General features: G+C 46.9%; 1 protein-coding gene across 6 annotated transcripts in view; it reads right to left on the minus strand.

Annotated features, from left to right (window-relative positions):
- The window catches only part of Arhgap10 (Rho GTPase activating protein 10), a 262,572-nt gene that overhangs the window by 4,293 nt on the left and 243,143 nt on the right, over positions 1–15,136 (minus strand). For all 6 annotated transcript variants that reach the window (XM_029480512.1, XM_029480513.1, XM_029480514.1 and 3 more), the window contains 2 exons: positions 4,593–4,745; positions 2,848–2,939 (listed from right to left, as the gene is read on the minus strand). In XM_029480512.1, coding sequence (XP_029336372.1) covers positions 2,848–2,939; positions 4,593–4,745 — 245 coding nt within the window. The remainder of the gene's footprint in view (positions 1–2,847; positions 2,940–4,592; positions 4,746–15,136) is intronic.

Here is a 15,136-nt window from a genome sequence, read left to right on the forward strand (position 1 = left end):
GGGAAGGGGAGGGGAAGGGGAAGGGGAGGGGAAGGAGGCAAGCAAGCGAGGCGTCACAGACTGGCACACTAATGTACTAAAGGTCCCTTTCCCTTCCATTGGCTTGTCTGAGATTCCTGTTTGTGATTATTCCAAAGCCCTAACTAGGAACAGTGAAGGCCTGGGGTCATTTCAGGCCACTGACTGCCATAAACTGGTTTGTCCTTGCCTACATTATAAAAATGAATTACACTGTAGGATCCCTGTTCTTGCTAGAAGATTCCAAGCTATTGCATGAGCACAAGAAAACAGCCTTGGGTCTCAGGGATGTTAAGTGTCGGTGGTCTACAGCAAAAGTGTTCCTTGGAGACACGCCTGCAGACTGAGCTGCAAATAGTGGCTCCCTGGAGCACTGCCTGGCTCCACAGGCCCTATGACCTGCCAACTATTTCATTTCATGTTGGCTGTCAGAAGGGAAGACCCCATTTGAGGAAGGGCTCTAGTAACATTCTGACTAATATCTGTTTTTCACAAGTTGGGAGATAAACTCTGCACTGAAGATAAAAGTGTGTACAGTAAGGAAAGAATGCACCCTGCATTGACACTCCAATTTACTGTGCTCTTTAAGGCCTGTCCCTAGGGAGTGGCAGTCTGAAAACTTCCCACTGAACTCATGGGTGCCACAATGAGAGACTTGGGGAGGCACCTGTAAGACTCAGGACTCGAAGAAGATGAGACCTCCACACCCTGGGGGAGAGAGAATCAGCACACCAAGCAGGTGGTTTTGGAATACACAGTCTCGGGGAAGCGACTGAGGAACTATTGAGAAGCCCTGGGTGTTCCAGCCAACATGCTAGACAGAGCTGGCCACCCGCACTACAGTGCATCATGCTCAAGGGATATATAACCTGGCTATATGCAACCATATCTACAGCATACCGTGAGGAGCATGTCTCCCAGGTACCAACAGTAATCAAGGCTCAGGCTTCAGAAGTCCCCTATATAGCACTAATACATCCTTGCAGACTAGGATGAAAAACCTGATGCACAGAGCACTTACAGCTTCCAGAGAAAGTCAAAGGGCAAGGCACTATAAACCTGTGCATGAGTCTGTGTGTGTGTGTCTGTCTGTCTGTCTGTCTGTCTACCTATGTATGAGTATACACATACTTTATGACTCTTTAAAGGATGATTCCTAAAAGTCATCAAAGGACTTTGGCAGTGGAGAACTTGGGCCTCCTGGGTTGGCTATCTTCTGGCCTATCTTTTGCCTTTTATCCAGAGTTGGTTTAGGAAGACACAGGTGTCATGCATGGCTATGTGCCCGTGTATACCCAGCATGGTTCTCATTGACCTAAGTCCTCCCAGTGACAACTGGACAGTGAACATTTGACCCAGTTTTGACCAAAGGCATGTAAAGGCAGTTAAACTCAGAAGTAAGTTTTAGAAAAGTTTTTCTCATAAAAGAAATACAGAGGAGACATCTCCTTTGTTAGAGTTATGTGTAGCCTGGAACTGGGGCCACTTCTCACTGACAAGGACACCAGTGAAAGAGTCAAGTCACCAGCTGAGAAAATTTACCAAACACGGTAACACTTTGGTCTTGATAACATTTAAAGCAACCTGAACACCCACTTACGGTCTGACTGTGTAACCACTGTGGGATGGGCTTAGCCAGCTGCATCTTATCCACAGTCTAGGGCTTCCTTACGAATCATCGATGGAGGTAGCTGTCTCAGACAGTACAATGCAAGGAATCACACATGTAAGTCACACAATATAAGAATTCATTACAATTTCAGTGCTATAATGTCCCTCCCAACATGTGCTGTTCCAACACACGACAGGGTGGCTGTATGACCACAGCCTTCCGATACAACTGTATGTGCATATGTCATGGTGATATGTTGGAGAATCTTGCTTCCACTCCAACACCAAAATTTCTTCGCAAAGCCCAATCTTGTGTGAGGGTTGCTGCTGCTATTTTGTCTGATCTTATCTGGCTCTAGGAGCACACACCGCATACAGAGTCTATCTGAAATGAAACAATTTGCTTGCTGTATAACAACCCTCAGCAAACCCTGTGCGCCTGACTACCACATGCACTGTGGCGATATGTTCCACAGAAGCCAAAAGTTCTGGCTAATCAGCCATTCCATTCCGGCATCCAAGGTTTCCCCTGCTTCCTAGGAACTCTTTTGGGGAGCTCCACCCACACTCAACATCACCGTTTCCACAGCAACCCATGAATTTCATAATGAGTGTGACTAGGGAGGGAAGAAATCAAGAGCAAGAGAGGAAAATATATTCACTGAACCAGAGGAGAAATTTGTGAAATATTAAAACAGGCATAGCTCCTAAATGTCTGTGTATGAATATTAAACATTCAACTATAATCCACACCCTTATTTAAAATGCAAACTCTATAAAGATTCGCACACTGTTCCAGTTGGCAGAAAACTGCAAAGCACAGGGATGGTGCCAGAGAGGGAAGTCAGAGCTTTCTGAATTCTACACTTTGCTGATAACATGAAGCATTTAAGAGCTTGGTGAGGGATGATGGAAGTCAGGGAGAACCAAGGACATACATCAGAAGGATGCACATCAGAAGCACTGTCTTCAAGTGCTACCGGCTCGGTGCCACCATCAGAAATGACCCGAATGAAGCCCTGCATGAAGGGATGGGGACAGCCAAGAAGAAAGAAGAAACACTGTTTCCACCAGCACACAGCTCCTGGAGTTCAGCTCTACAGACGAGTCAGCCATCTATACAAGCTGGTGTCAAAACTGGGCCACAGCCAGTGGCTGGCACTCTATGTGCAGGCAAGACATGATGTCCCCCACCACAGAGCTCATGACAGTACTTACCATCCTCAAAAATGGCTCCTATTTCAAATGACAATTCCGAGCTGTGTTCTGCTTCACATGGGTACACAGCCCGAGCCTTTCGATTGATAACGCTGCAGAGAGAACACAGAAGGCTTGAAGTAAGCGCTAAATGCCAGAAGCTTCACAGACCCCCTCCCCATTTCCCAGTCTCATTTACATGTGGACAGTGGGGCAACACCTTCTGAAGAGAAAATGATGGACATGAACATCAGGCCCTCCCAGAACTTGGCTTTCAAGGAAATGACGGGTTTCCGAAGCAAACTTTTCCTTAGGGAGCCTTCCTGGGGAGGCTGCCCCTTCACCAGATTTCCCTCACTGCCAGGTGGGCTGTCATTTCCCACTGCTCAGCATTGTGGGATACACAAGGCATATTTACTTGTGAGCACTTCAGCTGTGCATTTGCAAAGGGAGGGGAGGGAGTTTCCCGGGGAGCCCACATATGACACCTGCAGTTCCCACGGCACTCTGGAAGGAACAGCCATGCCTTCTTTGTCTTTAGACCTTTCTGCGCCCCTGAAAGGCACACAAGGCCCAGCTTTTCCTAAATAGTGAGAACATGTTCCGAGCCTTCCCGAGAGAGGTGCAACAATCGGGAATGATAGAAGCTGTCCTGGCTGGTTTCGTGTGTCAACTTGACACAAGCTGGAGTTATCACAGAGAAAGGAGCCTCCCTTGAGGAAATGCCTCCATGAGATCTAGCTATAAGGCATTTTCTCAATTAGTAATCAAGGAGGGAAGTAGGTGGTACCATCCCTGGACTGGTAGTCTTGGGTTCTATAAGAAAACAAGCTGAGCAAGCTAAGGGAAGCAAGGCAGTAAGCAGCATCCCTCCATGGCTTCTGTATCCACTCCTTTGTCTAAGTTCCTGCCCTGTGTGAGTTCCTGTCCTGACTTCCTTTGGTGATGAACAGCAATGTGGAAGTATAGGCTGAATAAACCCTTTCCTCCCCCAGCTTGCTTCTTGGTCATGATGTTTGTAGAGGAATAGAAACCCTGACTAAGACAGAAACCATACTTGGCTAGGTCTGAGCCAAGGAAGAAAGAAAGATCACATCTTCCTGAAGACAAGGAAGTCCCTGATGGTAAGAAAAATGTCAGCCAAGGTCCAGGGTGACTGACTTGCTTCTCTGTCTCCAACAAACTGGTCATAAGATGTCTATGGAAGTTACCATGGCCAGCATCTACTCCGCCTCCCTTTTCAGTGAAAAATGTGCTTTACATTTGCATATAAAAAGCTCTTCCCACATAGCTAATTTCATAAATGGATAAGGATCAGAAAGGGAGAGTAGGTTCCCACAAGGCTCTTCCACTACAAATTGTTCTCAAGGACCTCCACTGTCACTGCCAAGAGGTTCCACATCTAGAGACTCAACCAGCCACCAATTCAAAGTATTAAAAAAAAGAAGTCATCTGCATTGTGCAGTGCACTCAGGCATTCTTCTCATGACTTTCCTGAACAATACAGTACAGCAAAGGTTTACACAGCATCTACATTATTAGGTATTAAAATTTACCTAGATGATTTCAAATATACCGGAAGAGGAGTGTAGGGCATATATAAAACCAACAATACCCAGGTGTATTTGCTTCTGAGATGAGGCACAGCCCTGATACAAACTTGGCTGTCACTGCCAAGGGATCCAGGGCAAGCATTTCCTAAGAGGGAGGTCACAGCCCTTGTGTGTGCCACCACCTCGTTCCACGTCACCTCCCTAAGCACATACCACTCAGGCAGCTTGTCTACAATGGAGGCAGCAGGAGAGAGGGGGAACGGTGACATTCTGGGTGAAGGAGGTGTTCCAGCTGGGTTGGAGCTTGGTGTGGTTGGAGACTGCATATTTAGCCACTGCACCATGGATGGCCGGGTCTGGCTTGGCCTAAGGATACATTTAAAAGACAGGATTAATACCATGAACACTTATAACAACAATTACACAATGGTCCAAGGCCAGGTGGTCAGAACACCAACTCCCATGCTTCTCCAATCCACTGGGGTAGAGTTCTCTGTACCTTCCCAGGACTGCACCCTGAGCCACTTCAGAAACAGCTTCATCTCAAACTAGGGACGCTTTACTGAACTTCTCCATGTTTGTGGAGCAGTTGACCTTGTCTAAACTACCACCATTATCAGGCTTTGGCTGTTTTCTGTCAACTTTTCCTGACCATCTTCCTGCTTTGAGTTCCTGCCCTGACTTCCCTTCTGGGCTACATCTGAAAGATGAAGTAAAACCCTTGCTTCCCAAAGTTGCCTTATTGTTGTGGTGTTTTATCATAGCAATAGGAAGCTACCAGAAGCAATCAGTTCACTAGCTAGAAAAGCTAATCCCGGGCTGGTGAGATGGCTCAGTGGGTACGAGCACTGATTGCTCTCCCGGAGGTTCTGAGTTCAAATCCCAGCACCCACATGGTGGCTCACGACCACCCATAATGAGATCTGACATCCTCTTCTGGTGAGTCTGAAGACAGCAACAGTATGCTTAATAATAATAAATAAATCTAAAAAAAACAAACAAACAAACAAAAACAAAAACCTAATCCCCCCAAATAATGCCATGGTTTCTCAGAAGCAGGTGAGCCTTGACTGAGAACAGGATTAGCTTGGATGAACCTATCAGAGCTGCAAACACCGTAAACTGAGACTGACCGAATCTAACATACTTAGGAGGAGCACAGAGTACACACCATGACGTCACACTGCTGCTGCACAGCTTTGAGTGAGAACAGCACCGCCTATGAGCAACCCAAGAGAAAACTCAGAACTTGTTTCTATGGGATCCATGTTGAGTTCACAGTCTCCTAAGTGTGAGGGGCAGCCGCCTTGACCCATTTCTCCTCCTCAGAGAGAAAGTCACACAAGCTTAAACACTGAGCACGTGGCCTGCGGCTGACAGAGACCAGCACATAGCACTTCAAGGCCATTTACATGTGGGAATTCAGAAAACTTTGCTACAGACCATCAAGAGTCCTGCAGGAAGAACAAAAGACTGGAGTCTAAAGGACATGTCAATGAACTACAGACATTTTTCCTTAGAAGATTCGGTCATTCCTTAGAATTTAAAATGTAAAGAAATGGTTCCGTGGTTAAGAGGCTTGGCTGATCTCCAGGGAATCTTAATACAATTCCCAGTACCTGCAAAGTGGCTCACAGTTGTCTGTCACTCACGTCCCAAGGGGCCGATGCTCCTCTCTAGCTTCCCTAGGCACACAGGGAGTACACAGATACACGAGCAGGCCAGACACCCATCCATATAAAAAACAAAAATTTAAAAAATCTCAAAAAAATATTAAGAGGTGAGTGAACTCTCGGAGCCTTGGAAGGGCTTATCCCAGAGTTTGCCTTTAACTGCTATGATGAACACCACTGATAGAAAGCAGCTTGGGGAGGGAAGGGTTTGTTACCAAGGTCCACCAGGGCAGGAACTCAAGCAGGGGAGAATGCTGCTTACTGGCTTGCTTGCCACAGCTAACTCACCTTGCTTTTTTATACAACCCAGGACCACTTGCCCAGTGGTAGCACAGCACACAGTAGGCTAGTCCCTCTCACATCAACTGCTAGCCAGCATACGGAAAGTACATTTACTTCTATCTTCTTGTTTTCCTCATGATGCTGGGTTGAAACCCAGAGCCTTGCACTTGCTCAGGAAGTACTGGGTCACTAACCACCTCTTTCCCACACACAAACCACACACACACACACACATACACACACACACACACACACACACACACACAGACAGACAGACAGACAGACAGACACAGAGCCCCTTTAACTCGGCTGTTTCCACCACACACATGTTCACCTTGACAGTGCTCTTCATCATCATCACCGCCCTCAGCTTAAACCTGCTTCGGTGAGCAGCTTTCCTCCACATTCTGAGCTCGGTGCTCATTTCCCTTCAACCTAGCTTCCAGGCTGCCCCTTTGTCAACACTTCCCCCTTCACCAGGAGAAGGGCCCTCTCTGCTCTATGCCATACTGCTAGCATGGTCTCCCAGCTCTTTGTCCCAGGCGTGAGTCACGCCAGAGCGCAGCTGTCTGGCAGCCACCTCCTTCCTGGTTGGGCCATGCTCTGCTCCTCAGAACTCTCCTTTCCTGCCAGGTAGAATCCCAGGAATAAAAGCCCAGCCCCAGCATCTGTGCAGCCCAGGAAAAGCCATAAACCAAGTGGACTTCAGACGCCCCATGCAAGACACGCTCCACAACTGCCCTGATAGGTGCTTAATAACTGTTTCACTAAAAATAGTATTCTTAAAAGAACTTATTTACAAAACTTCTATCTGGCCACTTGGAAAGTCCAAACACCTGCTTCACTCTGAGCCAAAAAACATAAATCTTAGTGACCTGGACCACCTAGCTACAAAATACACTAAATTCTTTACAAGAAAATGAATCTCTAATGGTGTCTTACTAATCAGGAAGGGAGAAGGGTGGACAGTAAGGCTCTCGCAGAGGATTTAAGGCCACAGTCAGCCCAACAGTTGCTATTTAATCTCATGGCAATTATTCAAGGTGCCTGGAGATCGTGGTAGTGGTGGCTGAAGATGAGGCACTGTGCCACACCCCTCACATCTGCCTAGACATAGGGAGTGAATGGATTAAAGGATGGCTGGCCATCCATCACTGGACGGGGAGGACGGCTTCAGTGAAGACAAACAGCATGGCTGTGAGAATGGGCCCTGTAAAGATGAAGGCCATAACTCACATAGCTATTATCTACATAACCCCACATCTGTAGCTTTGTATTTTCCTTTTGTCTCTGTGTTTGTAAAAGAGAAAGTAGCCCTTCCATTTTGGAAAGTGACAGAACTACTGGGAGAACAGACACAGAAGGTACAAGCCTGTCCCTTAGCACTGTTTGTTGCAGCTTGTCCCAAATCTGGAACTCACTGAGTGATCTCTGTTCAGGGTCAGTTTCTCAAGGCTGCCGTTTTCTGTCTTCCTGTATTTGCTCAATATCACTGAGCGATGCTACCTCACTCTAGTTAGTTTACCAAGAGAGCCTTTCAATTTGAGCCAGTGCACTCTTACTTAAATTTCTATATGTGTGTTCTTGGCTTATTCCAGGCCCACAACACACACGCACACTGCATCAGTTGCTGTTCTGTTGCTGTGAAGAGACACCATGACTGAGGCGAATTACAAAAGGAAGCATTTAATCGAGGGCTTACTGAACATTTCAGACGGTGAGTCATGATCATGATGGCAGGAAGCATGGCAACAGGCAGGTATAAAGCTGGAGCAGAAGCTAAGAGCTCATGATCTGCAAACTGGAGCCCCACACAGAGAAGGAGACTGGACCTGGTGTGGGCTTTGGAAACCTCAAATCCACCCTTCAGGGACACACCTCCGGCAACAAGGCCATAACTCCTAGCCCTTCCCAAACAGCTCTTCCTCCTAAACTGTTCACATATATGCAGGCCGCTCTCATTTAAACTTCCACAGGCACAGATTTCTGTGGGTTGTTAGGCTCATAAATAACTGCAAAATGCAAGTCTGGAAACAGTGTCCAGGAAAGAGCTTGAGGCTCTTGGAGAATGGGAAACGTTGATGAGAGGAGATCTGCATGGCAGAAGAGAAGCAGCAACGCTATCCACTCAGAAAGAGTGGAATAAGGCATTAAACAGGCAAATAAAACCACTCCACTCCACAAGTTCACAAACAGGACTCCAGGCGCGGCCCATGGTACAATTCACCTTCATCGGCTAGCTTTTTAAAGAACCACCCTCCTAAAACCATAGATATTGTATTCATTATGTACCACCCAGATTTTAGTTAATTTGCTTATTGTAATATGCCTTACAACTTTAATACTTAATTCTTTCAAATGCCCTACCTACTTTCCCTCCAAATTAGTGGAGAAAAAAAAATCTCCCAGGAGAATTTCTGTTATTCCCACCCACTTCTTTAAACCATCTTGAAGGGGGAGGGAAAAGTAAACTGTGGGGCTGTTGGAGGAACAGAAGAAGGGAGACAGGGTGAGAGAAAGTACTGACAGGAAACAAGGCTGAAGTACATCTTATATATTGTGGGAACTGTCATAATAAAACTTTGTTTTGTGCAGTTAACACACTCTGAGGGAGAGCTACCAGGTTCTCTGGGATGGCAGGCACAGCAGTGTCCCACCTGGGTCCTGAGTCTCCTATGAACCTAATGTAGCCATCTCTGCTCTCATCTAGTGCAGTTCTGCCCATGTATCTGGTGGGAAATCCTTCTCCCTGGGCCTCTTTATGCCTCTGCACATCCAATCATCTGGACACCTTGGTTGTGGACTAGGTTTTTGGGAATATCTGTAGGGGAAATGGGCTTGGAGACAGCAGAGACTGTGACTCTCTGGAGCAAAGAGCCGGTTTCATCCATCAAATAAGACTCCTGTTTCTCGAGGACCCGGAGTCCTCTCTAATACTTCACAGCTATTGCCTGGCTGTGGGAAGCCACATGTGCCGTTGCAGGGTGGCGCTGGCTAACGCTGGCCACCACGCATACATAGGCAGTAAAGGTTTTTTTTTTTTTTTTGCCAAGATGAGGCTTTGAGAATTAACCAATCAGATGAGAGACAAGTTAACCAATCAGATGTAGACATGCAAATGAGGTGGTAAGCATAACCCATGCATAACCAATCTGGGTGTGAGACACGCCTCTCCTAGGCCTATATAAGCAGCACCAGTTCTGGGCTTGGGGTCACTTCACCTCTGCAATCAAGCTCTCCTAATAAACGTGTGCAGAAGGATCCTGTTGCAGCATCGTTCTTTGCTGGCAAGTCAGGCGCGTGCAAGACCTGGCCCCTGCTCTACCCCTGCAGACATGGGACAAGAAGTACTAATGTTCTGCCTGTCAGGGGCTCTGGGCTGGGACTCCTGCATCTTTTGCCAGGATCCACACACCTACCTGGCAGGCTAATTCAACAGCATGCAAACACAACAGAACTTTAGACCCTCCATGGTTCTTAGCCATATTATCACAGGGAAACTCTAGAAATGGCCACCCTCGTCGGGAACTCTAGGAATGCTCACCCTCACCAGGAACTCTGGGATTGGCCACCCTCACTGGGAACTCTAGGAATGGCCACCCTCACTGGGAACTCTAGGAATGGCCATCCCAGTCACCTTTGTGTAGTTCAGGGTTCACATGAGAACCTGGCTAAGAGTCTCTGGGTTAAATAATGAAGAGGATTGGTGACGTGAGAGTAATTGAACATCAGATGAGTGTTCTATCTCTATCAAATGAAAAGTCCTGTCAACTTGAAATCTGGAAACTTTGCTGCCCTCTTCCCACTCCTATAGCTAATTCTTGCCTCCTCTGCTAGGCAAGCCCAGACCACTAACCCTAGGGAGTGGTCTATTACATCAAGTACCTAAGTCCCACACGTTTCTTGAAAGCAACATTGTGGTTTCACCACATTTACCAAAACGGGGAAAATTATAGAGAAGGACTTTGCAGTTGACACACTTCCTGCAGCTTCTCCTATGGAGGAAGAAAGAGTAAATACCATCACCCTCCGATGAAGGGAACAGTTCCCTTCTCATGGAAAGCGACGAGGAGAAACAAGGGTTTCACTAAAAGACACATGGAGATTTCAAACTCAGGAGCATATTCCTGAAAACACACATTGTGGATGTCTATGTCACCATTCCTGGGGCGACCAAAGTTGCCATGAGTAGGTGGGACATGGTGGTGGAGTGAGGGAAGGGCAGGAGGAGACCACACACGCGCGAGTACACGCGCACGCACACACACACACACACACACACAGAGAGAGAGAGAGAGAGAGAGAGAGAGAGAGAGAGAGAGAGAGAGAGTCAGAGTCTTGTATAGGGAGAATAAATATTCTTGCTTTAGAGAAACGGGTATGCACATCAGGCAAAGATCCTAGAGATTTTCCCAGTGGCAAATAACACACAAAATGGTGCTAGCTATCAGTGTGTCTACTTCCAGAGTTGAATTCTGTAACGTGAAACAAATTGGCACTGCAGGCCCAACCAACCTCATCACTGGAGGCTGTACTCCCGGCATGCTAACAGGTTCTCATATCAGAAGAGCACAAGCATTCCCAAATGGCGAGAAGGGGCTGCAGCCTTTACAGTTGAAATGGTCCCCAGAAAATGCCACAGAATTTCTTCAGCAGAGCAGATGGGTCAGCTTTGAGCACTGCTGGCAACGGAAGGCCAGTTCCAGGATGGGGGACAACAAGAGCAACTTAAAACTCACAGCAGAGAAATGGTGTCTCAAAAATTATTAGGAGAGACTATGCCCTGTAGTCTCAGATGCTTACTACATGTCAGTAGAATCAAACTGAAAGTCTACTCCGGAATGCGTGATTCTCACAACCTCATTTGCAAGGCCTCTAAGTAGAAGCTTACACATTAGTGCAATAATCTCTCGTTGTATGGGAAATATACAGTCTAAGTCCTGAACAGCTGTCCCAACCAAGTGTTTGAAAATGTTAATAGAAATAATGTAGATGTGTAGATTATGAGAAATGTCTTTGTAAAATAAATGCCAGTCATGCCTTAGTGTTGGGGGGAGGGGGCTCTACAGCAAGCGAACTGTTTCACTCCAAATGAGCTCCCAGCAAGGAGAAGAGATGAGGTTGCCAGAACCCATGGCGTAGGTAGGAGTATTTTTTTGCATCTGTTAGGAAGAGTCCAAAACAGACCCTATCCACTTATGGCCAAAGAAGTACCCATCAGGGGCTGCCCTGGAGACACCACCGAGAGTGTAATACTGCCTGTTCTCCAGAAGTGGTCAGGCAGGGCTGGGGTTAGGGTAGCCATGACTGGTGCCATGGAGCAATCTGCTCAGATCTATCACAGGGACAGAGAGGGAAGCATTGAACATCTCTTGAATATCAGGAAGGCTTCCTGGAGGAAGGGAATGAGGGGCCCTCTTCCATGTCTTCCTCATCATTCACACCCAGGCCCTGTGAGGTGTGTGTGCTAGGCCCAGTTTGTCTATGTTAACTCATTCGCTGGCTCAATCTCCATCACCTTAACATCCCATGACACATGCTGGAGGACAACCCCAGAGAGGTGACAGGGATTTGCTCAAGGTCATGTCTGGGTGAGACAGAGGAGAGCATGTTCTGAGAGGCTGGAATAAGACCACAAGGAAGGGCCAGCGATCTGAGCTCAGAGGACTCAGGAGGCAGACCCTGGGCTAACGGTAAGGACAGCTACACGGAATAGTAATCACACACATGCCAAATGCATGACAGCACTTGCTCCACAGACAGACCTGAATGCCAAGGCTCGTGCTGCCATGCTGACCGTGGGTTTGTGTGTGGTTTTACCCCTCTAAACACACTCCCCTTTCTATTTGCAATGGATGACAGGAACAAGATGGAAGAGCAAGGGTATATAGTCCCAGAGGCTATGTATCATGGGCACATTACATTGATCTGTGCCTGAGTCAGGCTCTCTCAGAAAAAGAAGAGAGGACAGTCAGTAGGCTGGACCAGTGTAGTTTAAATGATGTACCAGGTGGAAGGTACAGAGAGGAGCACTGTAAGGGAAGCAGCTGATCCCTTGCTACTTGCTGCTACATTTCCGGTCCAGACTACACTCCTGAAACAACTGTATGTTGTCACTGTTCTCACTGAAAGCCAAGGCGCGTATAGGATAAATGCTAATTCCGTCTTTTATCAAAGGTATTAGCGGTCTGTGTAAGAAGGGAAGGTCAGTGGAGTGAGGATTTGGTTCTATTTTTATAACTTTTCTGTAGATATTAAACTATCCAGAATAAAAGTTTAATCTTGTGAAAGACACATACAGATACTGGATTACAGATGCATACTAAAATATCCAAAACCCAGAATGAAAACTTCTGCTTCGTTCAATGGCAAGAAATGATGTATAAAGGTTATGCTGAGAAAATATCCAGCATCCAACAGACACGGCCACTGTGGTGGTAGGTAACTCTCTGTACTGAAACAGGCTTTCAAGAAAACACTGGTTTACCACAGAGATTCCCACTTGACTTCTTCCAAAATGGGACTTGAAAGCCAGAGTCTTACCTGACTCAACTCTGGCATCCTTGTGAAGAAAGAGCCGCCACAGACAAATCACAAAGGACTAAGTGTGACTGTGTTGCAATACAACTTTATTTACAGAGCCAGTAAAGCCTAGAGTGCCTGGGTAGGGTCTGAATCCGACCTATAAACACCTAGGGCAATCTATGGGGCAGCTAATGCTCTCTGAGGCTCTTTCCCACAGGCCCTTCTGAAGGAGGGTGCTGGACAATCAAATTAAAGTCAACTGCAAACAACAGTAACTTGCTCACCCTGCAGCACGAACATGTAGGCAAAGAAGGGGAGAGAGCACAGAAAGCATCCATGCCTGCAGGCTTAAGGAATACAGTCATACCTGGAGGATGCTGGACATCCCTCGTGAACCTCCCCCTTGAACGAGAAAGGCCGCAACTATCTCCTCACATGGACCCATCAGGTTCACTCCCAGAGCAAGCTCTCTTGGTCTCACCATAAGAGAATCATCTTAGGGCTACACCTTTGATCCAATCTTAGAGAATGACTCCATTTCCTTCCTTCTAAATGACTTCTGTGGAGTCAGGTATGGAGGGCAAACAAGCTTTGCTAGCAGAACAGAAAGGAATTGAAACTTCCTTTCAGAAAATTACAGGCCGTTAGAGATCTGAGGGCTGCAGTCCAATAGGGTCCCTGACGAGACTGCTTCCACCAGCTCAATTCCTTGTAGAAAATAGCAGCTAACTAACGGGAGGCCTGAACATACAACCACACTCAGGATAGACACAGAAAAATGCCTCATCATCAAGCTGACTGTGACAACTGCCATCACCCATTAGACACCAAATAACTGGTAGATGAGTCTCGGGTTCCCAGGTCTTGGCCATGTAACACCATGTGACTTTTCTCGGAGATTCCCAAACATCAAAGGCTTGAGGAGGAGGCTAGGCTTGGTCCTCTGGGACTGCTGAACAACTCCACCTAAGGGCAAGATCCAGGGCTGCTCCAAGGCTACAGAGGTCATCTCCGAGCTGCTTGGTGGGCAGATTATGTAACCAACAGAACAGCCAGTTGGGGCCAAGTTTAAGAAGATCCTGTTGGGTTCTCAGGGTTAGCAAAACGAGGCAGGTGGCTGCCTGCAAAGCCCAGGAGAGCAGCAACTGGGCTTATTAACTGTGGTGCCTTGAAAGCTTGCCAGGGAGGAGGGGCAGGTGTTTGCCTTTGCCTTTTATGGATAATCTTGCTAAGCTCAGTTTGCTTGAATAACTTACATAATCTTTTCTAAGACCTTTGGAAGAAGAAAGAGTTGCAAAGCGAGGCCTGGCTGACTGCAATCAATGCTTTTCCTAAGCTGTATCCCCGCTGATAGAGATGGCTAAGGAGGCCCCTACACCATTTACTCTGAAGTCACAGTGCACCAACTCAGAGGCAGGAAGTAACAATAAATCACAACAATGGCATCAAAGCAAGAGAAATCTTTAGCAATGAGAAACAATGAAAGCAAAAGGAAAACCAAAGTCAGGCTAGACTTTACTGTAAGACTTCCTCATTCTTGGGAGTCTCAAGCAGCAAAAAAAAAACGCTACCCCATTTTTCAACACAACGATTTAAAACTCAAACTTTCCAAGATTTAGAATGTGCAGTTACAGCACAGCACAAAGACGTGAGTTAGACATAACACACACACACACACACACACACACACACACACAGAGGATAGAGTTATCAAAACCACCGGAGCAAGGAACTATACAGGACACGTTATGGCCCCCAAGGTCTCTGTGTAGACATTTATGGTTTGTTGATAGCCACATATATAGGCCCTGTGATTAGCTTTAAGAGCTTCACTAAAACTAATGGGAGACAAGTTGCACATTCCTCATTAAAAAAAAAAAAAAAAAAAGAGCTACAGTGCTTCTCTCTCACTCATCCAAGTTTCCAGTCCCTTGGCCCTCCTCAGGATGGTGGCTCACTCAGGGCAGCCTCTTCTCAGTCGAGGTGCTAGACAGTAAGTGCACCTACCAGATGGATCAAGGGTGTCGCCCCTCTGGTAGTCATACTCCACAGCCGCATGGCTTACCGTGGCAATGGTCTCTCTGCCAACCACAGGCATTGACAGCTGGGTCTTCACAATCTAGGTGGTAAAGGGCTGACACCCACAAACTGCCTGAGAGTCCCACAAGCAACTAGACAGGTCAGACTCTGGAGTGAAGCAAATGGGGAAGACAGACAGCCTAAGGCACAGGAGGCAGAAGGGGTCGGCTGTGCCCACATCCCTGACCAGTCACGCGC

Source organism: Mus caroli, chromosome 8 (genome assembly GCF_900094665.2).
Source record: "Mus caroli chromosome 8, CAROLI_EIJ_v1.1, whole genome shotgun sequence".
In the NCBI taxonomy this organism is placed as follows: domain Eukaryota; kingdom Metazoa; phylum Chordata; class Mammalia; order Rodentia; family Muridae; genus Mus; species Mus caroli.